The 27,937-nt window shown below is 57.7% G+C and overlaps 9 protein-coding genes and 1 non-coding gene across 10 annotated transcripts; 5 read left to right on the top strand and 5 right to left on the bottom strand.

The window, feature by feature from the left end:
• Window positions 1–1,072: 1,072 nt before the first annotated feature.
• BST1 (GPI inositol deacylase) lies at window positions 1,073–4,574 on the bottom strand (the record flags this gene model as incomplete). The annotated part of the gene is made up of 2 exons (XM_071064697.1): window positions 1,073–3,910; window positions 3,972–4,574. The coding sequence occupies 2 exons, from the start codon at window positions 4,572–4,574 to the stop codon at window positions 1,073–1,075; spliced, it is 3,441 nt and encodes a 1,146-aa protein (XP_070920798.1).
• A 2,489-nt stretch (window positions 4,575–7,063) lies between these two features.
• On the top strand, window positions 7,064–10,468 carry PMS1 (ATP-binding mismatch repair protein; the record flags this gene model as incomplete). The annotated part of the gene is made up of 2 exons (XM_071064696.1): window positions 7,064–7,202; window positions 7,266–10,468. The coding sequence occupies 2 exons, from the start codon at window positions 7,064–7,066 to the stop codon at window positions 10,466–10,468; spliced, it is 3,342 nt and encodes a 1,113-aa protein (XP_070920797.1).
• A 436-nt stretch (window positions 10,469–10,904) lies between these two features.
• Window positions 10,905–12,884, bottom strand: MFIFM68171_09276 (Regulator of phospholipase D-like protein; the record flags this gene model as incomplete). Its single annotated transcript, XM_071064695.1, has 3 exons — window positions 10,905–12,389; window positions 12,449–12,629; window positions 12,718–12,884. 3 exons carry the CDS (start codon window positions 12,882–12,884, stop codon window positions 10,905–10,907), a joined length of 1,833 nt encoding a protein of 610 aa, XP_070920796.1.
• Window positions 12,885–13,665: 781 nt separating this feature from the next.
• On the top strand, window positions 13,666–15,318 carry ARH1 (NADPH-adrenodoxin reductase; the record flags this gene model as incomplete). Its single annotated transcript, XM_071064694.1, has 2 exons — window positions 13,666–13,950; window positions 14,005–15,318. The coding sequence occupies 2 exons, from the start codon at window positions 13,666–13,668 to the stop codon at window positions 15,316–15,318; spliced, it is 1,599 nt and encodes a 532-aa protein (XP_070920795.1).
• Window positions 15,319–15,360: 42 nt separating this feature from the next.
• Window positions 15,361–16,472, bottom strand: ETF1 (Electron transfer flavoprotein alpha-subunit; the record flags this gene model as incomplete). The annotated part of the gene is made up of 2 exons (XM_071064693.1): window positions 15,361–16,107; window positions 16,167–16,472. The coding sequence occupies 2 exons, from the start codon at window positions 16,470–16,472 to the stop codon at window positions 15,361–15,363; spliced, it is 1,053 nt and encodes a 350-aa protein (XP_070920794.1).
• Window positions 16,473–17,100: 628 nt separating this feature from the next.
• Window positions 17,101–19,291, top strand: ssr2 (SWI/SNF and RSC complex subunit Ssr2; the record flags this gene model as incomplete). The annotated part of the gene is made up of 3 exons (XM_071064692.1): window positions 17,101–17,209; window positions 17,269–17,807; window positions 17,864–19,291. 3 exons carry the CDS (start codon window positions 17,101–17,103, stop codon window positions 19,289–19,291), a joined length of 2,076 nt encoding a protein of 691 aa, XP_070920793.1.
• A 496-nt stretch (window positions 19,292–19,787) lies between these two features.
• On the bottom strand, window positions 19,788–19,887 carry MFIFM68171_t146. The gene is given in 2 exon segments: window positions 19,788–19,833; window positions 19,851–19,887. It is a non-coding gene; the product is annotated as a tRNA-Leu (tRNA).
• A 1,111-nt stretch (window positions 19,888–20,998) lies between these two features.
• On the top strand, window positions 20,999–22,900 carry CAT2 (Carnitine O-acetyltransferase mitochondrial; the record flags this gene model as incomplete). The annotated part of the gene is made up of 2 exons (XM_071064691.1): window positions 20,999–22,707; window positions 22,774–22,900. 2 exons carry the CDS (start codon window positions 20,999–21,001, stop codon window positions 22,898–22,900), a joined length of 1,836 nt encoding a protein of 611 aa, XP_070920792.1.
• A 598-nt stretch (window positions 22,901–23,498) lies between these two features.
• Window positions 23,499–25,331, bottom strand: SRV2 (suppressor of rasval19; the record flags this gene model as incomplete). The annotated part of the gene is made up of 4 exons (XM_071064690.1): window positions 23,499–23,942; window positions 24,006–24,510; window positions 24,566–25,174; window positions 25,288–25,331. 4 exons carry the CDS (start codon window positions 25,329–25,331, stop codon window positions 23,499–23,501), a joined length of 1,602 nt encoding a protein of 533 aa, XP_070920791.1.
• Window positions 25,332–26,307: 976 nt separating this feature from the next.
• Window positions 26,308–27,870, top strand: MFIFM68171_09270 (Ribokinase-like protein (Fragment); the record flags this gene model as incomplete). The annotated part of the gene is made up of 3 exons (XM_071064689.1): window positions 26,308–26,440; window positions 26,612–27,580; window positions 27,638–27,870. 3 exons carry the CDS (start codon window positions 26,308–26,310, stop codon window positions 27,868–27,870), a joined length of 1,335 nt encoding a protein of 444 aa, XP_070920790.1.
• Between the last annotated feature and the right edge of the window lie 67 nt (window positions 27,871–27,937).

Genomic DNA, 27,937 nt, shown 5'->3' with positions numbered 1-27,937 from the left:
CCTGTCTGATCCCTATTGTAATATTAAGTCCGTCATCTCGCTGTCTCGCTCTATTTCTCCTCTGAAAACGGGCGAACCCTCACCGCCCGCGCTGCGTTCACATCGTCTATCCGTGGCCGCATCGCAGAGATCAAATGATGCCCGTCTGTCAAGCTAGTCGGATCGGTGGGCAATCGTTTCCCGAACCCTAACCGACCAACCAACCCTGTCCCAAGGCTCTTCCGCAGGGGCCTGGCAAGCTGAAATTGACCAACCCAGAAGCTGCTGCAGCCAGCCATCCCAGACAGACGCAAATGGGCAATAAAAGAGACCAGAAGAACAATAAAACGTAGACATTACTAGCGGCCAGGCATTGCTCATCCCATCCCAACCTCATCCACAAAAGCCAGAAATACAGACTATCCCACCCCCTTTGCCGTCCGCCCTCAAAAACCCAAAACGCTCCTCCCCAAGCACTCTCGTTCAGATCTTCCCCTGAGCTCGCGTGACTGACTAGTCGGACAAACGATTATCCAACAGGTGAGAGTGGTCCGGGCCCGTTCGCCGGAACTAAGCGTGACTCAAAACAGTCTACACCCTAATGGTGTCGGGTTCTGCGAGCGGCGTGAGAAATTATAGTATGGAGCTAGCTGGTAAACCCCAAGCAAGGAAAAGGAACTAAAACCGCCGTGATCCCTCGCCGATGCTAATGCGGAATGGAATAATCGAGGCGGAAAACGAAAAATAGAAGGCCCCGGACGCCATCTGTGCAATAAAAAAAAATATTGGGAGTACTAGGGAGGAGACACCGCGGTCTTCCCTTCTCTCACTGAGAAACATGGGAGCATGTGGATCCCCATCGGAATCGAACAAGCCGGCAGCCTGTCCCGCTCGAGATATAAGGTAAGTGGATTGGTATGTACACCGGTATCGACGAGGCGTAACCAGAGGCGCGCGTGTGACGGGTGGGTATCAGGGGCATTAGTATTTCGTCTAGATCTCAAAGTGGGGCGGCGCTCTAACGACGCTGAGCAGTGTAATACACCTCTCCGCTCCGTCGGAATGGCAGTCGCTTCTTCTCTGAAAGAAAAGCTCATGGCTCTTTCCCTCTCTTTCGGTCCTCGGCGTCTCCCGTGTACAGACGACTCAGTCCCGAAAGGGACCACGAATCCGATGTCGAGTGAAGGATCGCTAACCAAAAGGCAACGAGGTTCACAAGGTAATGCAATGTGTAGGCGTATGAGACGCCGTACACACCGGCGTAGAAGGCGATGCTGAAGAGCAATATGCCGGTGACATGCTTGAGTCTGCTGTCCACTGGCGGCACCATTTTCCCTGTCGTCAGGGTCTCCACGAGAACGATAAATGGCATGATGGATAGGACGTTGTGGTGAGATGAGAAAGGCGTGAGCCAGTGGACCGCCAGGTTATGGATCCAGACCACGAGTGTCGGAAGATTGATAGGGAGGACCCAAAGCATGAGAATGAGGATCGAATGGACGTAGTTATAAAAATTCGAGTTCGCCGTTGACCGCAGTTCCGAGGCGATCTTTTGGGCCCGGACTGTTGTCGTTAGCTGCACTAAGCAGGCAACGAGGTACGCGAATTGGTAAGGGATCAGGGTCGAGACAAGGAACAGCAAGACCGCTGTTGTAACCATCCGCCGCCGTGGAGACGATGACAAGAAGACGGACGCTGACTTCCTCCGGTCTTCATTGCGGACCCAGCCAGAACGGAAACTCAGCAGGCTGAAGGCAGCACTGAGCAAGTGCGTTAGCGCGAGGGTGACATAGTGGAGCACGGTGCAGACGCCGACACAGATGACGCCAATCAACGGGATCAGGAACAAGAACAAGGGGTCCTGTGTCCCGATCAACAGGTCGTTCTGATGGAAATCGATGGCCGAGGAGCTGCCGTTTCTCCAGTGCCAAAAGCTAGCGTTGTCTGACGGGGTTGTATTCGCCGTCGAGAAAGTGAGGAACGTGAGGGATGCAAGCATCAGCGGAATCGACTGCCTCAAACACAGATCCAAGCTTTCGGAAAAGGAGATGAACACCCCGGTCGTGTCGTACACGCGGAATTGTTTCCGCAAAACCAGAGCTACCACCAGTAACGGGAAGGCAGCGAATACCGTGCGGTATCGCATGTAGAGCTTGCCGAGACTGCCCGGAAGATCGACCGTTAGTTCAACCTGCAAGCTGGAGCTGCACATTGGGTCGGTCCAAAACTGGAAACTCAATCCGTCCTCCCCAGATTTTCTCGTCAAGGGTGGGGGTACGTATGGGGCAACACCATGAAGGCTAACCGTAGCCTCGTGCACGTTGACAAAATATTTAGACTCGTATGGTTCGGCTAGGTGCTGTCGCACCAGCGGAGTGAAAAGCTCTCTCCTCCCACCGCAGCCTTGGTTGGTAATTCGCAGATTGTAGGCGAGCAGACTTGACTGGACGGATGGCACCTTGACCTCAGACATCATCGGTCGCTCAGCGGGGAGACGAAGCTTCACGCCGGTTGTGAGAAGACGCCGAAGGCCGACATGTCGGGTTCGGTGTGACTGGGAATGGTCGCTAAACTCGGCTATCACGAAACCCGGAGTTTGAGTGGTAGTCTTCTCGACCACTGCCACAAACTGATGCTCCGCAATGTCGTCAACGCCGTATTCGAGATACGAGAATGGCGCGATTCCCCTCTCGCCATCCGTGAAGAAGGGATGCCGGGTTGCGCGAGTTGACGCGGGAAGCGATACAACGTCCGGAGCAGCAGATCTGCAAGCCAGTCGCGTGGTGCCCGTCTTCCAGTGCGAGAGGTCCATCTGAATCGGAAAGCCTGCCCCGGATTGGTTGGGCTGTGTAGGTATCACGCTGCAAAACATGACCTCGAGCTTCCCGTTCTCTCCGGGTTTGTCGAGTTTCACGTCCGTCAAGAGCGTAAAGCGTTTCATTTCCGGGGACCCGGGCGGCGGAATGGGTAGAAGGTGGGCGCGAACGGTGCCTGCCGTCCCCAGACTTCGCAAAATTAGGCGCTCACCTTGTGCGATGATCGAGTCTGAGTTATCTCCCACGGTGAGCAGGGTGGTCGCGTCAGAACGAGGCGCCGTCTTCTCGGCGACTGTCTCCATGCCACTCAGAAGCCACTTCTTGAACACTCTCATGCGTTCGGCCCTCGGCTTTGTCTGTGTAGCCCTGTGAACATCCACCACGTCATAGATGGCGTGCGCAATTACTTTCCGGAATTGGTCACACCAGAGAATCGCTTGATGGTCCATGCTCGTCCACACGTTCGGGATGGTCGATGTGAAGACGGTAAATCCGTGGGTGTCTGGAACTAGAGACTCGACGCTCGCGTAGTCCGACGGGACGACAGTATCCAGCCCGCCGCCGGCAATTGATACCAAGGTGACATGCCACAAGGGGTTGTCGTTGGCCCACTGCTGCGAGTAGGCATGTCTCCAGTAATCGTTGATGTCCTTGTATGTCTTGACAATCTGGCTATCGAACGATACCGGTGGCCGGGCATGAGGAGCGGACATGGTAATTATTGTGTTGATCGAGTTCGTCTGATAATTGGGCATGATCAGCATCGTCCGCGCGACGATGCCTCCCATGGAATGGCCCAGCACTATCACTGAAGTCGGATCGGGAAGGTCGGGATCTCGGTTGGAGGCTCGCGGGTCGAGGTAGAGGGATAGGATGTATCGTATCGCCTCGTTGAGGTATTCAGCTTGGTCGAGGAGTGTCTGGCCGTGGAAAGCTGTGATATCCTCGTTGAAATCGACTGTGAAGAAGTCCAAGCTTCGCGCCCCCGCCTTGAGGGCGGCCTCGTCGTGCTGCAGGACATCATGGAAGTAATTGGCCGCTTCGGCGGCTATCGGTCGAACTTGCTTATAACTCCCAGCATTGCCGGGGATGAAGAGGATGGGAACGCCTCTAACCTGGGGTCGCACAGTTAGCGGGCGATCAACGAGACGTCAACGATCTCGCGGTGGTTCAAACCCTTGTGTCATGGTCAATTCCTTGCTCGCGATACAGATACAGCGAGTATTTGCTTGCGAGACGCGTGTGTTCCGTGTCGAACTCGTTGAGCTTGGCGTACGAGGGGCGCATGTAAGACATGCGACAGCCCTTTGGGTCGATTTGCCGTGTCATCGAGGAATGGAGGACAGCCAGTAGAAAACCGATGCCGATGGTAGATGCAACGAGGGCGAGGAAGCTAATTGCCCAGGGGTTTCGCCATGGTGAGCGTCGCTCGACAAACCTAGACTCGGGTACTTTCTCCATCTCTTTCGCCTGCACTCCATTCGCGGTCGGGATGAAGCTTAGCAGAGGGGATGATGATGCGCGGGCGGGCGATGCAAGTTTCTCTGCCGTCCCATTCCGAGCATCTGATGGCCTCCAATTGATGCTGCTAGACCGCCGGCTTATCGAAAACGAGGCTCGCTGATCAGGGCTGGGACGGCGATCAAAGTTGGTCGCCGACTGGACCTGCGCCGACGACTTGGACTCCCTGGCCTGGAAGGAGGAGGAGGAATTGACATGAGGAGCCTCGACAGGAGAAGTATCACCGTCCTCTGAGGATCCGGGCGAGTGCCTCGTCATCCCAGCAGGACCGGCGGCGGGCGACTCCTGTCCCGGGGGTGGCGCGATGCGCGGGCTTGTCGATTCTGTGTCTGGGCGAGCCAAGCGAGTGGACTGCAGAAGGAGCGCGAGGGCGAAACCTTGGTCATGGGCCAGAACCGACTTTCTGAATGTTCGATTGGTGGCTCAGAAAGTGGCGACTTTGTTCGTTCACCGGAGCGAGGCTTGACATGCACATGCACATGCCCCAAGCTTTCCCACGCAGCGGGTCGAGACCCTTTAAGAAAAAAAAACAAGCCTCCTTGGAGAAAAAAAGTGAGCTTGGTATTGGAGTGCACGATCAGGATTCGGAGTCAACCCCCCAATGCCTGGGCTTGCTGCAGGCGCTTCAAGACGCTATTGGCCACGGCCCAGCATGGAAACGAGCGTCCAGGCTAGCCTCGAAACGGGCCGAGTTGATTCGATGCAGATGCAGTGGCTTCTGCTGGGGTAGCAGCGGAACCAGGGCCTGGCCGATACCTCTAAAATAAGGTACCGATCACGGATCCGGGATGGCTGCCCTGAGCGCTGAACCTCTTCTCTCTGTAACCGGAGTTGGATTTGATTGTCGAAGGGGATCCTTGTCTCTCGCGTTTGAAAACCGACCGGAGTGAAAGATTCGACGAATTCGTGAGGCAAATACAAATAGGTAAAATGAGGGGAGGGAAACTGCAGATTCTTCCGGATCGGCGCAAAACGTCTGAACGTTTGCGGCGCCAGGATCTGACGTAGTCGGCAATTCAACGTCGTTTTTTCAGCGAGTGGCGTCCCATCAAGTGATAAGGAGCAAAACAATCTGGAAGCGAAGGAAATCGGAGAGGAAGAAAGTAAGAGAAAGCCTAGCGCACACAGCAAACTATCGCGAAAGCTGTGAAAGCTGGAACATCCGGGAATATAACCACCTTGGTGATGCGTTCCAGCCCGTTTCCCAGCTTAGGACCTAATTAAGTCGCAGCATGCAGTGACGATTCCCTGCTTATTGGTCTCTGGCGTGCTTGAAGCATGGGATTGATGAGATAAGACCACGCGGGATGCTGCTGCAGCTTCAGGTTGGCTAATCAACGGCGGGGCTCGCCCAGGCTGCCAGGCGCCTGCGTTCCCAACACGCTTTTGGTTCGCTTCGTTGACGACTAATTAAGCTTCGTTGTCTGTGATGTTTGCGTATACCATAGGCTGATTGCTCTACCGAGAGCTGCCATCGGGACCTCACAAGTTGTATCCAGTGCTACTACGTAGTCGCGACGATGGCGCATCCACTGCACGATCTCATTTTACTCGGGCATTCTCCGTCTTAACGTTCTCTCCTGATGTGTCGGATACCCACCATCGGATGGTTGGTAAGAGGCCGCTCTCTGTTCTGCTGGCACAGTACAGTAAACACTAATACTGTATGCTGATCAGAGTTAGGGGCAAAACTTGTCTCCTGAAATCTCGTTATCCGACGATGATCACTACGATTACCACGAGTCAACAATCGCAAAGTCGGACATGCTTCCGAATTGTCGATGGTGTCTGTCGATGGGCCGTGTTTTGCTTCGCTGGAGGAACCAGGCCCCTGCAGCCCGGGTTCTCGACGCTGCTCCCATGCTCCCATGCAACCCTAGTTACCAAGCCAAGGATAACGTCATGGTCTAGTGTAGTGTAACTTGTTGGGCCTTGCTAGGACTGATGGTTGCAAGGACGTGTGATCACTCAACCCCCCGGACATAGCATTTCCAACGAAATTTTCCATTGCGGGAGGAAGTCTTAGTACGATCAGTGCTCCAAGTCTTAGGGCTCGACTTGGTACCTTTGGGGGATCATCTGGTGTGCGAGTGCGCGGGCCAAGAGCAGACCCTTTCGGAACTTGTGGGACGGAAGCGTCTGCAGAAGAGCGGCCCGGTCACGCTGCAAATCAGGTTCTGTACTCCGTGTCGTGCAATCCGGAATGGATGGGATTTGCGGCGCCCCTAGACCCCCTGAAATGTCCGTCATCTTGTTTTCGCAAGCCGATCAGGGACGGAAGCCGCACTGTGTCTCTGTGGGAGCTCCGCATCTGACCAAGTTCATCTTCACCGTGTGAACCTGTCGCACATACAGTACTATTTAGTTGGCATGGTGGCTCGGTAGGGAAAAGGAAAAAAAAAAAAAGAGAGAAAAAAGAAAAGAAAAAGAAAAAGAAAAAATTGAGCTGTGTATCTTCTGCAAGGCATTACCACTAGGAGCTGCTTTGAGGCATATGGTGGGGTAGTGAATGACACTGTACTGTAATACCGTTTTTGGAGGCGGTGGCTGTTGGTCTACCCCAACACACGGACTCCAAGGACGCGACGCGTCAGTAGCTGCGTAACGTATCAGCTTATCAAAGCTTAATTGGTACCAGTACCATCAAGTCCAACCCAACGGCGGAATTTCCAAGCGTGACATGACCAGCGAGTAAGCCAACCAGTCGGTCGCGGCGGCAGCGGGGAGCGCCGAGTCAGGGCTCAATAATGGCCTCGAGTGTCACCATCAAGGCCATCGAGTCCAGCGCCATCCACCAGATTCAGTCGGGCCAAGTCATCGTCGACCTCTGCTCCGTGGCTAAAGAGCTCGTCGAAAACAGTGTCGATGCGGGGGCAACCACCATCGGTAGGAAGCAGGGGAATTGCCGCATTATCAAGATGGTCTACTAACAGTGGCATGCACGAAAAGAGGTGCGCTTCAAAAATCAAGGCCTAGACTCGATCGAGGTTCAGGACAACGGCTCTGGGATTGCTGCCCATAACTACGAGTCTATCGCCCTCAAACACCACACATCCAAACTCTCCAGTTATGATGACCTCTCTACTCTGCACACCTTTGGCTTCAGAGGCGAGGCCTTGTCTTCCCTATGCGCCCTGTCGCGCTTCTCGGTCGTGACCTGCACTCATGCCGAGGCACCGCGGGCGACGAGGATTGAGTTCGAGGCCTCTGGCAAGCTTAAGAGCACCAGCGTCGTCTCAGGACAACGAGGCACCACCGTCGTCGTGGAAGACCTCTTCTACAACCTGCCCGTCCGCCGCCGAGAGCTTGAGCGGAACATCAAGAGAGAATGGGCCAAAGTCATCAGCTTGCTCAACCAATATGCCTGTGTGCAGACCTGTGTCAAGTTCACTGTGTCACAGCAGCCCACCAAGGGCAAGCGGATGATCCTGTTCTCGACCAAGGGGAATCCAACCACGCGTGAGAACATCATCAATGTGTTTGGCGTAAAAACCATGAATGCACTGATCACGATGGACCTCAGGCTGGAACTGACCCCTACCACTGGGCCCCTTAATAAGGGCAAGGCGCGGGTAGACGGTAGCACTACCGAGGTCCGTATCCTCGGGCATATATCCCGGCCGACCCACGGCGAGGGCCGGCAAACGCCAGACAGGCAAATGTTCTACGTCAACGGGCGTCCCTGTGGTTTACCGCAATTTGCCAAAGTATTCAACGAGGTGTATCGGTCATACAACTCCTCCCAGTCACCGTTTATCTTTGCCGACATTCAACTCGACACCCATCTCTATGATGTCAACGTCAGCCCGGACAAGCGAACCATTTTGCTGCATGACCAAGGTCAAATGCTTGATAACCTGAGAGAATCCTTGATCGAGTTGTTCGAGACCCAAGACGTAACGATCCCTGTGCAAGTCCCACCACTGAAGCAGACTCCTTTGAAGACATCCACAGCCACCCGTTCAGAGACACCAGCCACAGTCCAGGGTAGAAGCAATAGGTCTACGACCGTGGAGCTGCGACAGGATTCCATGAGCGAGGAAGAGGCCGAAGCAAACGACGGTGAGAATGACCACAACCGCGAGCGCGAGCAAGAAGAGAAAGATGAACCGCGTGCCCGGTCAAAAACACAATTGCCGCACAAACCAGCTAGCTCAACACCCGTAAAAGCCCAAGGTTTCGCGTTATCTCGTTGGCTTCGGTCCGATCCAGGTACTAGCGATCATTCCGATGCCAAAAGCCCAAGTACTCGGAAACAGGCGAGAGTTATCTCAGACCAAATGTCACAGTCAAGCTCGGTAGTCGAAAGGGAGAATGGTTCGCTAGGGGGTGGCGCAACTGAACAAGCATCTCCGAGCAAAGATGGCACAAGCGAACCAAGCTACCAAGCAGCCCGAACCAAAGACTTCAACGTCCACTTTGCAAGACAACGCAACAAGCCAAATCTGGATCCAGAACACACCGAGCTTCCAGGACCTAGCGGCGGTACGCCCATGGAAAGAGATGAACCTGAACAACCAGTTCCAGCTCTTCCTCCCCCGTCCCAACCGCCAGCGCCAAGGGCCAGTAGTCCAGGTACTGCCCGGCCATTTAAGCGGTCTACCCAAGAGATAGCGACAATCACCATTGGTGATCGTACGGTGACGAGTGTCATTGGAAACGCGAGCAAGCGGCCAAGAGTCGAGGAAACCTCGAAGACAGCCACGATGGGACTTGGCAAAAGAGGGCAGCGCCGCACACCTTTGCCATCTTTCGGTAGACGCCTCTCTCAGTTGTTCTCTGCGTCAGCACGCCCTGACGATGGAGGCGCACAGAACATGGGCGCGGTGGCGGAGGATGCTGAGACAGAGTTCATGGATATTATCGCCGAGCAGGATGACATGGACGAAGATGCTCTCTTTGTATCCCAGGCAGACAGTGAACGAACCGGCAACGAGGAAGACCATGAAGAAGATGAGGATAAAGCGTCTGAAACTCAGATACCAACCTCAACGCTACCTGAGGAGCCAGAAGTTGCCAGCGATTCCGACAATCCATTAGAATCCGCAGAGCACTCACCATCTCGCCGGGGGGACCACACTGCGGATGACGACGAGTACATTGATGAAGATAATAGAAAAGCCCAGGAAAACCAGAAGATCCAGGAGATGATAGATGCGGCTGCGGCTGCGGCCATCGAGCCGTCAGAAGAAGGCGAAAAGCGTTCGGAGCTGTTCCTCAAGGGACGATCAAAGCGAAAAGAAATGACACTGAACCTGGCCCAGCAAGTCAAGACCAGCGCCGAAGAGATACAGCAACGCATCGCCGTGCTCGCCGCCCGCTTGCCACAGCCGCGGTCCAGGACGGCAACAGTCGAAGACTCTAACGGCCTCGAGGCGGACGACGCCGAAGAGAAGCTCTCCCTAAAAATTTCCAAATCGGACTTCTCCAGAATGCGAATCATAGGCCAGTTCAACCTAGGCTTCATCCTTGCGGTGCGCGAAGCTGCCGCGTCTTCTCCCTCGCCGACCTCGCCCTCAGCTGATACAAGCGACGACGAAGACGACGAGCTCTTCATAATAGACCAACACGCCTCGGACGAAAAATACAATTTTGAACGCCTCCAGCAGACAACAACTGTCCAGTCCCAGCGCCTCGTCCAGCCCAAAACCCTCGAGTTGACCGCACTCGATGAGGAAGTCATCCTCGAACACCTCCCCGCCCTCGAGCGCAACGGGTTCTCCGTCCGCGTCGACACATCAGGCCTCCAACCCGTCGGGTCCCGCTGTCAGCTCCTGAGCCTCCCGCTGAGCAGGGAAACCACGTTTTCCCTGTCGGATCTGGAGGAGCTCATCTTCCTGCTTGCCGAAAACCCGACATCCAACGCGACCACCATCCCGCGGCCGTCAAAGGTCCGCAAGATGCTGGCTATGAGGGCTTGTCGGAGCAGTATCATGATTGGGAAGGCGCTGTCGAGGCGGCAGATGGAGAAAGTGGTAAGGCACATGGGCGAGATGGAAAAGCCGTGGAATTGTCCTCACGGGAGGCCGACGATGAGGCATCTTTGTGGGCTGGGTGGGGCGTGGAGCGAGCGGCTGTGGGAGGAGGGTGAAGATCGAGGGGTGAGGACGAGTTGGGCCGCCTGGGTTCGGGAGAAGAGGAGCGAGGAATAAGGGGGAGACATCAACCAGGTTGCTTGCCAGTATTAAAGCAGTATGATCAGGACACGTGGGATTCGCACGTTTCTTTTATGTATAAGCGGATATCCTGTAAATAGGATTCATTTTTCTTTTAAAACATCTGGAACCAGCAAAAACAACATGATATCGACAAGCAGCGCATAAATTCAACCACCGCAAGCGTCACTCTCATAATTTACATGTCCATCCATCCCCCTATCCATCCGGTTCTCACCAGCTCCCGTAGGAAAGCAAACACCATTAACTCCGGCGGATGAAATCACGTCCCATACATTCCATCAATCCCCCGCGTGCGAAATCGAGACTTCCTCCACCTAAGTACCTTCCAGAGCCATAATTCCCATCGTCATCATCATCATCACCGCCCCATCAGCCACGACCCTATCCTTTTAATCCAACAAACCCCCCATCACTCAAACGAGAACCCACCACCCCTCCCCGCCCGCCCCTCCTCGGCAACCTTACCGCTCACCGCCCGATACCTCCCCGCGCCCAGATCGGCAGCGTGGTGGTAGTCGTTCCCCGACGACACCTGCCGATTGTTCTTGGCATTGCCGACCATGATGGGCGGCGTCCCGGGCTTCAGCTCGCCGTAGGGCTTCGAGTAGAAGGCCGAGAAGGCGGCGTCGGGCTGGATGGAGCTGTCCCGGTTCCGCGGGTGCGGGTGGGCGTCGGTGATGTCTCGGCTGGCGCTGACGCGCCGGTCGTTGAGGCTGAGCTCCGAGAGGACCGAGGCGCGCAGGCGGCTGAAGGGGGTTCTTGGTCTGCGCGGGGGCGGGGAAGTGGGTGCCGGGTTTGAGCGGAGGGGGTTGGGGTGATGGTTTGGGGAGGAGCCGAGATCCGGGTTGGCGGAGTCGTATTTGTTGCTGCTGCTGCTGCTGCTGCTGCTATTGTTGTTGTTGGAAGGGGAGGTGGTGGTGTAGTAGTGATGGTTTTCATTTTCGTTTTGGTTCTCATCTTCCGAATCGGAGGGCTGGAGGTCCAGATCGCGTTGTCTCAGGGACTCGTAGGCTTTGCGCTGGTTGGCGGCGTTGGCTTGGTTCATGGCCCGGGTGCGCTGCTGGGTGCGGCTGATGAGCGATTCCGAGGCGTACCAGGTTTCGGTGAACTTGGCGGAGCGCGGTTGGGCTGTTGGAGAGGCTGGGACGGGTTCCGCGCGGTAAGACGGGACCGTTCCGGTGCTTGGGCGGCTGGAGTACACCGAGCTCGGCCGGGAGGTGCTGGCGCCTGTCTCGCCCAGGGGAATTTCCATGTACGAAACACTCGCTGTCGCCGGTGGAGCAGACATACGCTTCAGCTCCTGCGGAGTGGCCGAGCTACGGTTGCTTGGGGTGATTTGATACTGTCGGCTGGGAAGGTCGACGCGGGAGTCGCGAGTGCCGATGGACGATTGAGAGTCGCGGCGTGTGTGCATGAAAGGAATGGAAGGCGGCCGAGACAGATCATCGTATGGCTGGCTATCGGGACGCTTCTCGTTATCCGAGTAGGTCGATATTGTGGCGACTGAGGACTTGTTCCTCTTGTGCACGCGGGAGGTGAGGTTCGCTTCTAGAGGGTTCATGTCTGGCGGCATTTTGGAGATGCGCCGGAACATCAAACCGAGCCAGATGGAAATGGCGAGTGAGATCAGGTGCAGACCGCCAGCACAAATAAAGCCGTAATAGACGGCAGGGACCATGTACTTCATGACGTTTGGATCGGTAGGCGGCTGCGCCCTCCAGTCTTCGTTCTTGTTCCGCGTCGTGAGGGCGCCGTATGCGTAGAGCGGTAGCACGCAAAGATCAGAGACACTGGAAAATAGGTGGTAGCCAGCCGAAGAGCCGGGTGTCCGCGAACCGGCCGGACGGGCGTGGTGGAAGATGCTGTAGAGGCAGTGGAGGGTCACGACGCCACACTGGCAATATCAGTCAGCATGCATCAGGGCCAGGGAAGAGTCGGCGATGGAGAACTTACTGTAGCGCCAGTCACCCAGCCTATCAGGCCCGAGAGACCCATGACAACCACGAGGCCGATCGCACCAACGACTTCGAGGACTCTGAGACATAGCTGCACGCGCCTCATGCCCTTGATCCAAGACTTTGTCCGAGGACTCATTGTCCTGAAATTCGATCGCCCCGAAGGCACTGCCTGGGCGCTGTTTCCAATGTTAGCGTGGAGGACTAATACGGAATGCGGGACGATGAGCTGGAATGTGGATGTATTTGAAAAAGGGGATCTCATACTCGGGGTGGCGACCGAACGAGACGAGCGGGCCCTTCGGCTTAGGCTTTGGTTTCTTGCGCTCATAGCTGGCCCGAGTCACGGCTTTGGGATCGAAGGTCGTAGCGGGGTAGCGATCATCGTCCTTCCTGACTGCCTCGTACATGAACGGCTGTTCTGAGCCCCCCATTGTCGCGACGTGGGCTCAATGCGCGCTGCGCTTCTTCTGGAGTACGGACGATCTGGTGTCTTTCAAATTCGTTGCGACAACTGCACTGCGCTCGGCTAAGGGCGACCCTGCGTCTTGGGGCGATGCCGTTGCCTCGACGTTCGCGGGAAGCAAACCAAAGCGGTTGACCGGGCAACCGCGGAAGTGCCTTGTTCCTGCATTGGTGCGACCCGACATGTTCACGTCTTGGCGCTCCTGTTGGATGGCAGCTATGAGGCATCACCCCGACCCTTGCAGCCAGAGATGGGCGGTCTTTTTCTGTTCTTATCTTCCCCTCTAAAGAAGCTGGGCTTTGTCTTCCGATCGAAGGCACCATAGGAGATCAGTGGACCCCTCCCACCCGCAGATTGGATACCAGCAGCGAGATCGCCATGTGTGGTCAGATGGGGTTTGAAGAACGGTATGTGCCGTGCTTTTGCAACGTCGCTGGGACTAGATGAACACCGTAGAATTGTCCACAACGTGTCCTGCATCCCGAGGGTGAGTGGGGGTACTCGGATTGCCGTCGGCGGCGGGCTGTTCACCGAGCACAGTGTCCTCCGGAGCTAAGCTTCGATGGCCCACTCCAACGGGAATCTAGGTCCCCACTAAAATATGCCGGCTCAACCGTCAACACCGAATTAAGCAACACCAGCTCCGGAGCGGCATCCGGGCCTTCAGCCATTTGCGTCATTGCCTGTCCAGTCATACCTGCGCGATGAATTGCACTTGAATTCTATTTAGAGTGTTTACGTCTCCCATTATGGTTCAAATTGCCCGGCTCAAGCCTAGACTATGGGCGAAATGGCAGCCGACACCGAATGCGTCATACCGTGCCTTCGCATCCCGGAGCCTCTCAACAAACACCACGTCTCGTAATGGGAAGCCGTTTCGGGTAGCCATTGTGGGCTCCGGCCCAGCCGGGTTCTACACAGCTTACCGGACCATGTCCAAGATCCAGGATGCCAAGGTCGACATGTACGAAGCGTTGCCAGTGCCTTTTGGCCTTGTGAGATTTGGCGTTGCGCCAGACCACCCTGAAGTGAAGGTGCATGGCCCCCATATGATGCAAGCAGCAAAAGCGTTCTAACAATCGTTCCAGAATTGCCAGGAGAAATTCGAGGAAGTAGCTTCCTCCCCCAATTTCGCCTTCATCGGCAACGTCTCAATCGGCAGCCCAAGCGACCATCCGGACGGCGGCACAATCCCATTGGCCAGCATCCTCCGCCACTATAACGCCGTCGTCTTTTCATACGGTGCCGCAAAGGACAGGACCCTCGGTATCCCGGGCGAGTCAACGCTCAAGGGCGTCTACTCGGCCCGTGAATTCGTAGGCTGGTATAACGGCCTGCCCGAGCACGCCGACCTCGCCCCTGACCTCACCCAGGGCGAGGAGGCCGTCATCATCGGCCAAGGAAACGTCGCCCTGGACGTAGCCCGGATGCTCCTCGACGACGTTAATGTCCTCCGCAAATCCGACATTGCCGAGCACGCCATCGAAACCCTCTCCAAGAGCAAAGTCAAGCGCGTCCACATCGTCGGCCGCCGCGGGCCCATGCAAGCAGCCTTCACCATCAAAGAAGTCCGCGAGCTCATGCGCCTCCCCTCGGTCGCCTTCCACCCAATCGACCGCGCCCTCGTCCCAGCAGACCTCACCTCGCTCCCGCGCGCCCCGCGAAGGCTGATGGACATCCTCCTCAAAGGCTCCTCCACCAGCCCCTCCAACGAAACCAAATCCTGGTCCCTCGACTTCCTCCTCGCCCCCAAAGCCTTCCGCCCGTCCCCGTTTCCGTCCCCACCCTCTTCCCCGTCCTCTTCCCCTCCCCGCCTCGCCTCCATCTCGTTCGAGCGCACCGCCCTATCCCCTTCTCCCTTCGACCCCAAAGCCTACCCCCTCGCCACCGGCTCGACCCTCGAGCTCCCGTCCTCGGTCGCGTTCCGCTCCATCGGCTACAAGTCGGAGCCGCTGCCCGAGTTCGCCTCGCTCGGCATCCCGTTCAACGAGCGCTGGGGGGTTATCAGCAACGACGGCCAGGGGCGGGTGCTCCACGAGGAGCGGACGGCCGACAGGGCCATGTCGTTTGGCAATTTCCCCGGCTTGTACTGCGCCGGCTGGGTCAAGCGGGGCCCGACCGGGGTGATCGCTTCGACGATGGAGGACGCATTCGGGACGGCCGACGCGATGGCGGGGGACTGGGCTGCTGGGAGGCAGTTTCTTAATGAGAGAGATGCCAACGACGTTACGGGGTGGGAAGGGGTGAAGGGGGAGGTAGCGGTAGAGGGCTTAAAGGCGCGGGTGGTGGATTGGGCGGGGTGGAGGAGGATTGATGAGGCTGAGAGGGAGAGGGGGAGGGCGGTGGGGAAGGAGAGGGAGAAGTTTACGAGGACGGGGGATATGCTCGCCGTGCTTGGGTGAGGCTGTACACTAGGTGGTAATTTTTGTACATTGATTGTAGATCTATGCCTTCTTCAACTTCTCTGTAAGCTCAGGGACCTTGTCAAAGAGATCCCCGACCAACCCGACATCGGCCACCTGGAAGATGGGCGCGTCTGCATCCTTGTTGATGGCCGCGATCACCTTGCTGTCCTTCATGCCCGCAAGATGTTGGATCGCGCCTGAGATACCCACCGCCATGTACAGCTGCGGCGCGACCACCTTGCCGGTCTGGCCGACCTGCAGGCTGTTGTCGGCATATCCGCTGTCGACAGCTGCGCGCGAGGCGCCCACGGCCGCCCCAAGCGAGTCGGCCAGCGGCATCATGATCTTGTCAAAGTCCTCCTTAGACTTGAGACCCCTCCCGCCTGAAACGACTCTGCTCGCTGTTGCTAGGTCCGGCCGGTCCGACTTGGCCAGATCCTCGGAGACCCACTCGGTCGGGCTGTCCGCCTTGGGGTCGGCACCGTCTTCAATGGCCGCCGAGCCGCCTGCGACGGCAGCGGCGGGAAATGCGGTGCCGCGGACGGTGATGACCTTGATGGCATCCGACGACTCCACCGTGGCGATGGCGTTGCCGGCGTAGATGGGGCGCACAAACGTCTTGTCGTTCTCGATCGCCGTGATGTCAGAAATTTGCTGCGAATCGAGCAGCGCGGCGACGCGGGGCATCACGTTCTTGCCAAAAGCCGTGTTGCCCGCGACCACATGGGTGTAGCCGCCCTTCTTAATGTTCTCGACTAGAAGGGGCGCGTAGTTCTCAGGCAGGCCCTATGGCGCCGTTAGCCACTGCCAAAATACCCGAGAGAAGCGGCAAAGGTGAAGCCAACCTTCTCATATGCGGCGTTCTCTACCGCAATAATCTTCTCGACGCCCTCAACCTTGGCCGCCTCCTCGGCAACCAGCTTGATGTTGCTGCCGGCAACAAAGCCGTGGATCGAACCGCCCAGCTTCTGGGCGGCGGTGATGGCACTCAGAGAGCTGGCGTTGAGCTTGCCATCGCGCTGCTCGAGGACGGCAAGCGCAGAGAGTAATCGGCGCAGGGCAGCGGGGGATCTGGCGAAGGCGGGAATCGTCGCATCCCGTAGTGCCGGGCGTGCGAGTGCCGAGAAAACTCGGCGACCGGCCGACAGCATTATTCTTGCTGCAATTGGACAGTGTGGAAGTCGTAGAGTGGCTAGTCAGCGGAGAGTTGTAAATCAAGCATCATCGGAGAGGCGGCCGAGTCGACCACGAGAAGAGCGGATTGTAGCGGCCCGAGGTTAGCATCGGATCCATCCGCCTTGACCACCGGACTTTGGGCAAACAGCAGGGACAAGGGCCGACCACCGGACACACTTCCACAGTACACTGTGCATGTAACTAAGCCAAGTGGCGTAGTTTGGATGTGGCTGGGGGGTGTCGTCCACGTGACACAGGACCCTTGTTCCGCAAGCCTAGCAGCGGCTAGCACAATTGGCTGGTGCCAGGGGCCGCCCTTCTGCCTCGTTGACTGTGGCCCAGCGCGAACATTTTCTCCAACGCGACTGACCGATCACGAACCGCCCGCATTTCGACCCATCGCAACAAAGCTGTTTGCGCCGGTCAACATCTCGATTTCATCTCGCATTCCCTCCGCAGGGTCGTAGCTCAATTTTGCATTGCACAATACGCGTCTTCGAGAACACGGCTTGGATCATCTGCAGCGTGGTTCGTTTTGGGCTGGTTCAACGCCCCTGACACCTACGTCCCTTTCGGCTTCCCAGGCTCGCTGTTGTCGTCGCCATGGAGGAGAATTCGGTCAGCTACGGCACACCAACCAACGCCGCATCGCCTGGCGCCAACCCAATCCTAGCTCAACCTCCTCTCCCAGAAGCCAATGACCAGAATGAAGGTAAGCTCTCGTTGCTCTTACTCTGCCCGGACACGTCCTTAACCCGTCATCGCATGTAGACGTGCAAATGAGTGAGGGGCCTGGGCCCGCAATCAAGCAAGACAGCACCACTCCTGCACCAGGCGCGATATCAGATAACCCTCTCGACGCGCCCGAAGGTCCGCCGGCTGAAACTACCGGCCGCGACGATGAGGAGATGGGCGAGGCGCCAAAGAACGAGTCGGCGCAAGCTGAGGGTGCTGGCCAGAACGACGGCGCCGGTGAGGTGAAGACCAAAGAGTTCATCGAGAATGCTGCCAGGGAACACCTGATCTCCCAGACACACGCGATCGTGCTTCCCAGCTACAGCACCTGGTTCGACATGAACACGATCCACAACATTGAGCGGAAAGCGCTGCCAGAGTTCTTCAATAACCGGAACCGGAGCAAGACGCCCGCCGTGTACAAGGACTACCGCGATTTCATGATTAACGCCTACCGGCTGAACCCGGTGGAATACCTCACAGTCACTGCCTGCCGTCGGAATCTGGCCGGTGACGTCTGTGCCATCATGCGCGTCCATGCCTTCCTCGAGCAGTGGGGCCTCATCAACTACCAAGTAAGATGGTGGAACCTCCCATGCGCTGCCCAAAGAGCTGTACTAACACATCGCAGGTCGATGCCGATCAGCGGCCCTCTCACGTTGGCCCACCTTTCACGGGTCACTTCAAAATCATCTGTGACACGCCTCGGGGTCTTCAACCGTGGCAGCCAGCAGCGGACCCGGTCATTTCTGAGGGCAAGCAGAACAAGGACACCGAGGCCAAGGCTAGCGCGACCCCTGCACCCAAGAGCGAGCTCAACTTGGAGGTCGGCCGGAATATCTACGAGGCCAATGCCAAGAACAACAAGCTCAACAAAGGGGACAGCAAGACCAATGGCGAGACGCCGACGACAAACGGCGTGTCGGGCACCGACGAGCTCACCAAGGCTCCGATTGTCAAGATCAACTGCTTCAACTGCGGCACTGACTGCACTCGTATCTACTACCACAGCTCACAATCGGATTCCAACTCCAAAGTCAAGTACGACCTGTGTCCGAGCTGCTACCTCGAAGGGCGCCTGCCCGGCAATCAGACTAGCGCCCACTACACGCGCATGGAGAACCCCACCTATTCGTCCATCCTCGACAGGGACGCGCCTTGGAGTGACGCCGAGATCCTCCGTCTCCTCGAGGCGCTCGAGCGCTATGACGAGGACTGGGGCGAGATTGCCGAGTACGTGGGCACTCGGACGCGCGAAGAATGTGTCCTGCAGTTCCTGCAGCTTGATATCGAGGACAAGTACCTCGAGTCGGAGAGGGTCGAGGCACCAATCGGCCTGCAGATGCTCGGCAGCCACGGTGGCCAGCTGCCTTTCAGCCAGACGGACAATCCCGTCATGTCGGTCGTTGGCTTCCTCGCCAGCCTTGCCGATCCCGCCAGCACGGCAGCCGCCGCTAACAAGTCAGCGGAGCTTCTTAAGCAGAGTCTCCGGAACAAACTTGAGGGCGGCTCACAAACGGACGACGGACAGACTAACGGCAAAGGCAAGGAGAAGGAGGGTGGTGATACGATGGAGGTGGACGTGAGGCAAGACGTCACTACGACAACCACCACGACAACTACGACGACGACGACCACGAGCACCTCGGCTTTGGCTAACATCCCGCTGGCCGCTATGGGAGCGAGAGCCGGCGGCCTGGCGTCTCACGAGGAGCGCGAGATGACGCGACTCGTGTCGGCAGCTGTCAATGTCACGCTGGAGAAGATGGAGCTCAAGCTCAAGTACTTCAACGAGATGGAGGCCATCCTGCAGGCGGAGCGGCGGGAGCTGGAGCGGGCCCGGCAGCAGCTCTTCCTAGACCGGCTGGCCTTCAAGCGGCGCGTCCGGGAAGTCCAGGAAGGCCTCAAGCAGGCCGCGTCGGTCGGGGGCGACCACGGGCTGCGGATGGCGCAGGAGATCATGATGGACGGCGATCGGATGAGCTTCCATCCCGCACCAGCGGCTGGGTCGGTGCAGCCGCTGAGCGCCGAGGGCCAGATCAAGAGCTACGAGGCATAAGTACTTGGGGTGTGCGGGACCTAGCAAGGCGTTTTTAGTAGCGGTCTGGCTGCTGCTGGTTTGGCTGCTGCTGTGGCTGCTGCTGCTTGCGAGTCGACTCGGTCGTGCTGCTTTCTTTTGGTTTCCTTGGTTCGTGTTCGTTCTACAGGCGTCAGGGGTCCGGTCTCGAGAGAATCGATGGGTATCTGGTGGTGTCGGAGCAACTATGCTGTATGAAAAGGAGAGGCTTGGTTTTTCTGTTGCCTGTATCAAACTAAATACCGTAGCGGCAGGGCGGCATTCGGATAAGAGGGGAAAGGTGGGGTTCATGGCTCTGCAAGCAAGGCACTCTCTCGTAGACTTTGCAGCAGGTGTAGCATAGGTTTAATGTACCCTGGTTGGCTATGTGCGCTCACGAGCCGTGCCATGTTGTGAGCATTTCTATACTACTCAACGTGATCGGGACATGAGAAGGGGCCACGGAAAAGGAGACTAAGAAAAGCCAAAAAAAGTCGAATGACGGAAGTGGGGTTCGAACCCACGCTCTCTCTCGAGAAGAGGAGATTTAGGTAGGAAAATACTTAAATCCTCCGCCTTAACCACTCGGCCATTCCGCCTTATCCTAAGAGTTTTCGAGGTTAGATCCTATCAGATGCGTGTGTCTGGGCGGTGTTGGTGGTCGGGGGCTTGCGCCAAATCAGATGCCCAGAGTGATAAGTGGGCGTGGAAAGCGGGAATGCTAGTGTCTGGCGAGCCATGGCTAAATCCCCCACTGACGCACTTTATTTTCAGCCAGTGACACAAGGATCTTCGCCCAAGGTAGCAGGCATACGTTAGCAAAGAGCGGTTTCTGGCATGTGAAGATCCATCTTCGGAACAACGGGCGGACACCCTGCCCATCCGCTGACCCGCAAAACCGCGCAACCGCGCAACCGCGGCGCCATGCGTGTACACCGCGCAAAAGCCAGACGTGGTGCACCGACGTCAGATGTGGCGTGTCAGCGGTTCTCGGTATGTACAGGACACATGGGTTAACATTGGGCCACGGGGAAATGCTTGCACGTTCGGCCCCTTGCCTTGGATGGGAGATGCACAAAGGGACGCGGCGGGAATTGGCGCGGCTGACTCGCCCGCTTTAGGTTGGAGCCTACCCCACGGCAGCCGCGGTGTCCCAGAAGGCTAATGACGGCAATTAGCCTCGGCTCGAGGGGTTCGCTCGGGCCAACGCACCCGCCATCGATCCGCCATCGGCCATTCCACCACGACCTCCCAAGAGCCGCTTTGCTGAATGCGACGAACAGAGGCCCCCCCCTCTCCCTTCCCCGGTCCTTGAAAAAGTGCCTAGGTTCGCCCGGGAAGGCCTTTCTGAGCAAATAAGGTCTGACCCTGTTCGGCCAGACTCCCGAGGCTCGTTTCGCCCTCCGGGTTCCAGTAAATTCCAGGCACTCGTCTGCGCTGTCCGCCCTGTGATTCTCCGTTGCGTCAACCATCCCCTCTTTTCCCTCCTCCCCATCCCATTTCTTCTTTCCTCCTAGATCCATTCTTAGAAGTTGGGATGTTGGTCGCCATTGCGCGGATAGAGGCTCGGTCTCCCGCTCTTAGAAACCTCGTCTCACACCCCGCGAAGACGCCACTGGTTTGTGCTGCCCTTCATCTCGGCCCGTACCACCCGGGTCCCTTTCCTCGCAACGACCGGCTACTGACAGCAGGGCGCAGAGGTTAGCCGCCATGCCACCCGCGAGTAGGCGGAACAACAGCACCCTCCCTGCCGGCTATGTTGAGGACAAGTCTAAGGGGCCGATGCTCCGCTTCCAGGACTCGCTCCCGCGCCTGCCGGTGCCCACACTAGAAGAGACGGCCGCGCGCTACCTCAAGTCTCTCAAGCCGCTGCTCACGCCCAAGGAGCTCGAGAACAGCACTAAAGCTGTACAAGAGTTCACCGCGCCCAACGGCCCCGGCCGCAAGCTACAGGAGAAGCTGGTTGCCCGGCGCGAGGATCCCAAGATCAAGAATTGGATGTATGAGTGGTGGAACGATGCGGCCTACCTGAGCTACCGCGATCCCGTCGTGCCCTACGTCAGCTACTTCTACTCCCACCGCGATGACCGGCGGCGGCGCGACCCCGCCAAGCGGGCTGCTGCCATCTCAACGGCCGTGCTCGCCTTCAAGAAGCAGGTGGACCAGGGCACCCTCGAGCCCGAGTACATGAAGAAGCTGCCCATCTGCATGGACAGCTACAAGTGGATGTTTAACGCCAGCCGCGTGGCCGCCAAGCCCGCCGACTACCCGGTCAAATTCGACCCCGCCCAAAACAAGCACATCCTGGTGATCCGCAAGAACCAGTTCTTCAAGGTCCAGCACGAGGTCAACGGCCAGCAGCTGAACACGGCGGAGCTCGAGCAGGCATTCCGCCGCATCTACGAGCTGGCTGGCCAACGCGTCCCGGCCGTCGGCGCGCTCACCTCGGAGAACCGCGACGTGTGGACGGATGCACGAGCCGTGCTGCTCAGCGCCGACCCCTCCAACGCCAAGGCGCTCGAGGCCATCGAGTCCGCGTCGTTCGTCGTCTGCCTGGACGACGCCAACCCGGTCACGCTCGAGGAGCGCGCGCATGCCTACTGGCACGGTGACGGTCAGAACCGGTGGTACGACAAGCCCCTGCAATTCATCGTCAACGACAACGGTACGTCCGGCTTCATGGGCGAGCACAGCATGATGGATGGCACGCCGACACACCGGCTCAACGACTTCGTCAACGACGTCATCTTCAACAACAAGCTCGACTTCTCGGACCCCAACGTCCGCTCCAACCTCCCGGAGCCGCAGGCCGTCAAGTTCGTCGTCACCAAGGAGGTGCAGGCCGAGATCGACCGCGCCGTGCGTGACTTTAACAACGTAATTGCGCAGCACCAGCTCGCCGTGCAGGCGTACCAGGGCTACGGCAAGGGCCTCATCAAGAAGTTCAAGTGCTCCCCGGACGCCTATGTGCAGATGATCATCCAGCTGGCCTACTTTAAGATGTACGGCAAGAACCGCCCGACGTACGAGTCGGCCGCTACGCGGCGCTTCCAGCAGGGACGCACCGAGACGTGTCGCACCGTGTCCGAGGACAGCGTGGCGTGGTGCCGGTCCATGGCCGACGAATCGGTCGACAACGCCACGCGCGTGGGCCTCTTCCGCAAGGCCGTCGACGCCCACCTCGAGTACATCAGCGCTGCCTCGGACGGCAAGGGCGTCGACCGCCACCTGTTCGGCCTCAAGCGCCTGCTCGAGCCCGGCCAGGAGGTCCCCGCGCTCTACAAGGATCCCGCCTACGGCTACTCGAGCTCGTGGTACCTGTCTACCAGCCAGCTGAGCTCCGAGTTTTTCAACGGCTACGGCTGGAGCCAGGTTATCGACGAAGGCTTTGGCATTGCCTATATGATCAACGAGAACAGGTTTGTTTTTCCCTCCCCTTCCCGTTCCCCGTCCCGCCATCTTCTCTCTGGCTAATACATCCGCAGCCTCAACTTCAACATTGTCTCCAAGGGCCAGGGCAGCGATAAGATGAGCTTCTACATCAATGAGGCGGCGGGCGAGATGCGTGACATGCTGATGCCCACGCTCGAGGCGCCCAAGGCAAAGATTTAGACTGCGTTCTTCTACATTTGGCGGGAGAAATTTTTGGTTTTGTGTACTAAAATCGGTGCACCGGTAGACATGGTCCATGTTATGTGTTATCATTAGCAAGCATATCCCCTGTCTTGGTGTATCTGGGAGCATGCATGCATTTTCTGGGAGTTAGCCTTCTGCTATACTGCCTCTACCTGTCTATTATCTTTACTTTCCTCAATAGACCAATGCCATGTAGCTTGCTCTTGGCAAGCTTGTATAGATGTATATATATATATATATATATATATATATATACATATATTATTCCATGGTATTATAAATTTGATGCGTCGATGGGATTTACCGTGCTACATATACGTCGCGGTTTTTGATGGCTTCCCAAATATGGTCGTCTCTATGTCATCCATTTCTACAGCTAGTATCGGATGCAACAGGAGAACTCCTCCCCTTCCACGATCATTACACACTCCCCCAATCACCCCATCGATCAACTAGCCAACCACTCTTTTCTCGATGAAATGCCATGCTTGCTTTTCTCGCCGCTGCTTAATCGCTCTTCCTATACAAACAACCGCCCATCCAATGCCCCGAATACTTTAGCCAACAAGATCCATCAACCAGCATGCGAAACGATCTCATTAACCACATCGCCCTTTTCCTCGTCAAACCACGAGCAGATCTGCGAGGGTAGCGGGATCTCCTTGTAGTCCTCGTCCTCGCCCGTGATCACGTTCAGGTTCACGCTCGCCGACTTGCTGGTGAAGATGCGCGTCCCCGAGCTCTCCTTGCTCAGGTAGACCTGGGCGCCGTCGACCTGGTCCATCAGGACGGTGGGGATGGAGCCCATGACCTGCAGGGCAAAGTTTGCGCTCTTGACCACGTCGACGGTGGACACGAGCGACTCGACCACGAGCGACAGGCGGGACGTGTTCTCGACCGTGATGGCGTTGGCCTTGCCCTTGAGGATGATGGTCGTGTTGGTGCACTTGGAGATGAGGATCGAGTGGGAGAGCGAGACTTCGAGCGTGAGCGGGGATGGGTGGGAGTCGAAGTTTTCCTTTGTGCGGATTAGTAGATGCCACTAGGCGGGTGGGCGGATATTGTAAAGGGGGAAACGTACGACTGTCCACTTGTTGCCTTCGAGCTCCTTCTTGGGCATCTTCTTGACGCGCATGTTCTCGGGTTTCGGTTTCTTGCCTGGCGCGGGGCTCTTTGCGCGCGTTGAAGAGTCGGTGACGATTGAGCTAGCTCGGAGGGATGGGTTCTTGTGGGTCATTTCCGACTTGTCCACCTTCCTCAGGCCTTTGGTGACTGCCTCGCCCTTATTGAGCTCCGAGAAGACGGCGCCGAAGCCACCTGCCGCGGCCGGCTCGGCCTTTTGCTCGTTGATCTTGAGAACGGGCGGCGGGCCCGGCGGAGGAGGAGGAGGAGGCGGCCCGCCAGCAGCGGGCGCGGGAGGGGCGGCGGGGCTGTGAGATGTGGCAGACACGGTCTTGGCTACTTCAGCCGCGGGCAGGCCCTTGGGGTTCCACGGAATGCCGTTAGGAAAGTACTCCTTGACGTAGTCGGCGAGGTCACGGAGGATCTGGTAATAAGCCTTCACCCATTCGACCTGCTGCTCATTCCTGTGGTCGAGGTCAGGACTTCACCGTCCAGAAACACTGTCTAATAACTGCTCACTTGTTCTTATTTGCTGTGAGAATCTTGTTTCCGAAGAACTGCGCGGACCCCAGGCTTTCCTCGACGTGCTTGAACGGCTTCGCATCGATCGTCACCCAAGCCAGGGCCATGATGCTCTCAGCCACAGTAGCCAGGTTATCGTAGAAGGGCGTGCCACGGTTCGAGTCCTTGATGTTGCCAATGGCGGTCATCAGGTCGCTGATGGGTTTCACGAGGTCTTGGAAGACAGACATGTCGGCACCGGTCAGGTCGGGCTTCTTGGCCTTGGTCGTGATGAGCAAGAATTTGCGCTGCTCCTTGAGCCCCTGGACAACCTTGGCTGCCTGTTCGGCAACAAGGCCGCCGATGGCATTGCTGATCTTGGCCCACTTCTCGACGGACTGGCTGATCAGGGCATCGAACTCTTCGATCGACTCGGGCACTGGCTCAGGGGGCGCAACCGGTGCAGGCGGGGTCGGAGTGGGGGTTGTCGGAGCCACAGCAGGAGGCGGCAAGTTCGGCCCAGAAGCTCTAGCTGTAGGAGTCGTCTGCTGGAGTGCTGGTACGGCCTGTGGCAGCTCGAAGGTTGACTGGGCAATATCCTCGAGGCGTGATGTGGCGGCCTCGAGCCTGTTGTCCTCGGTCAGCACTTGGCCGCGGGGCTTGCGCCGGAGGAGATGGCGCGGTCTGAAGACGGCGGTGTATCCTCGAACCGATGCCGGGACACAAGTCGGGTCACGCACCTCTTAATGAGAGTCGTTAGGTTGTGCATCGAGTTGGTCGCCATGTTGGGCAAATTGCGGATGCGAGGCACTTAAAGCGCAATGGAGAGCGTGCCCGAAACGGCAGCAACTGGAAAAGGAGCGGCGGCTGCAGGTACCGGGGGCTAGACGAGCTTTTCTGCACAGCAGCGAATGTATGCTGCTTAAGTACTGACGTCTGCCACGGAAAAATAAAGCTGTTGTAGAGGGTTGAATCAGGCGACGACGTAGATGTCCAAGGAGGCGCGCTAAAACAGAAGTCGAGACAAGTCGACGCGGAAAATGGAACCCCTGATGCTGCACTGCAACCCGAGTGGGGGCTTGCTGGAGCTCTCGCCCGCGGGGTGAGACATAGCCAATCAACGCAGCCTCAGGGGCCTTGAAAGCCCAGGCTGCTGGTTCTGGTTCCTTCTGCGAGATCCAAATTCAAACAGACGGTTTTAGGAATTCTAGCTATGATACCGTGTAGCGCAGATAGTTTCTGGCCGTGTCGAGCATACTTGGGAGGATAATCAAATGTCAAGGCCGCTCTGTTTCTGCCAAGCTATCAAAGGACGCGGATGCCCAACCGGGAGTACCTGAGCTCTATTGATTAAGGTGAACACGCCGTTGCGACGGCTCGCGAAGCTCTGCAGAAATTGCCCGCATTTCGCATTGCACTCAGCTGCTGCGGCCAGAGGGCCAGGCCAACCACTGCAGCCCGCGTGCATGCAAAGCTCCCGATCTAGCACCTGTGGCGCTCGTTGCCTCATCGCCGTCCCAATTACCAGCCAGTAGCCATCGCGCATCCGTCGCCCAGTTTCATGCTGGGCCTGGACAGCGGACGGCTTCGTCCCTCTTTTCTTATCTCCTCTTATACTCGTTCATCCCTACTTCTGCTCCATCAAGGGAACAACCTTGGTATATACGCTCGCTTCCGCTCGCTGCTTCTCGGCGACGGGCTGAGGGTATATTATCCTTGTCATCTGCCGAGCCAAGAAAATCCCGTCACCGATCGCCGACATGGTTCCGGACCCGGATGTGATTGTGGACGCCGGAACCCCGGCCTCAGCCGAGCCGGAGGCGGGTCGGGAGGTAAACGAGATTCCCGAGGATCAGGAGATTGATTTTGTCACCCTGGGCATGTTCATCATTGGTAGGTTCAATGCTGCTGTTGAGTAGTTTTTTCTGTTGAATGACTGTGTACTGCAACCTTATCCCCGCCCCCTTTGGACCACGGTGAAATGTCGTGCTTATATTGTCATCATGGAATCCTCACCATCCCGCCATAGCAACCGCCAATCACAACCAAACTAATATCGCCCAGATGAAATCGAGTTCCCTCCGCCCAAACCACCAGCCCAGAACGTTCTCGGCGGCGCGGCCACCTACTCGGCCCTCGGCGCCCGCCTCTTCTCCCCTCCCCCTCTCTCCAAATCCGTAGGCTGGATCGTCGACCAAGGCTCCGACTTCCCCCCTTCCCTCACCACCTTCATAGACAGCTGGCAAACCTCGGCCCTCTTCCGCCGCGATCCCTCCCGGCTCACCACCCGCGGCTGGAACGGCTACACCTCGGCCGACCCGCAGCACCGCGCCTTCCGCTACACCACGCCCAAGAAGCGCCTCACGGCCGCCGACCTCACCCCTCCCCTCCTGCAAGCCAAGGCAATCCACCTCATCTGCTCCCCGCTCCGCTGCCAGGAACTCACCGCCTCCCTCCTGGCCCGCCGCAAGCAGGCATTCCTCGCCGACCCGGCCAACGGCAACTCCCTCGACAACTACACGCGGCCGCTGATCATCTGGGAGCCCGTCCCGGACCTGTGCACGCCCGACGAGCTGCTCAACTGCACCAACACGCTCCCGCTGGTGGACATCTGCTCCCCCAACCACGCCGAGCTGGCCGGGTTCATGGGCAGCGACGGGCTGGATCCGGAGACGGGGGCCATCAGCCGGGCGGCCGTCGAGCGCAGCTGCGAGCAGCTGCTCGCGAGCATGCCGCTGCAGAGCTACACGCTGGTCGTGAGGGCCGGGAGGGAAGGCTGCTACATTGCCCGGAACGGCGGGCGGAAGAAAAGCAACAAGCAAGGCGGCGCGGGAGGAGGAGGAGGAGGAGGTGGTGGGGGAGGCGGAGGGGCGCCGAGGAAGAAGAAGGAGTATGTGAGGGGCGGGCTGAGGCCGGATACGGACATGGAGGCCCTTTTTGCCGGCTTGATGCAGGATGAGGAGGGCCATGTGGCCAGGGAGGAGATTGAGGTTGATCCTGGCCTGGAGAAGTGGGTGCGGGCTTATTATGACGGTAGTGATGAGATGGGGAAAGGGGAGGACGGTGGTGATTGGACGGGTGATGGGGGAGGAAGCAAGGTGGTGGATCCGACGGGCGGTGGGAATACCTTTCTGGGCGCGCTGGCGGTTGCGCTGGCGAGGGGGAAGTCGATTGAGGAGGCTTGCGCGTGGGGAAATGTGGCGGCGAGTTTTGCGATTGAGCAGGTTGGGTTCCCGGTGCTGGCGGTGGATGCGGAGGGGAGGGAGACGTGGAACGGTGTGAGGGTTGAGGAGCGATTGCGGGAGTTTCAGGAGAGACTCTGAGACGTAGATGTCAACTGGTTATTATGAAGCGTGCTGGCTAGAGGGTTTGGATGAACGGATAGACTTA

This window comes from Madurella fahalii (assembly GCF_045866475.1).
Source record: "Madurella fahalii IFM 68171 DNA, scaffold_5, whole genome shotgun sequence".
Lineage (NCBI taxonomy): Eukaryota > Fungi > Ascomycota > Sordariomycetes > Sordariales > Madurella > Madurella fahalii.
Note: the sequence above shows the minus strand (reverse complement) of the source record. Positions and strands in the feature narration are given on the sequence as shown.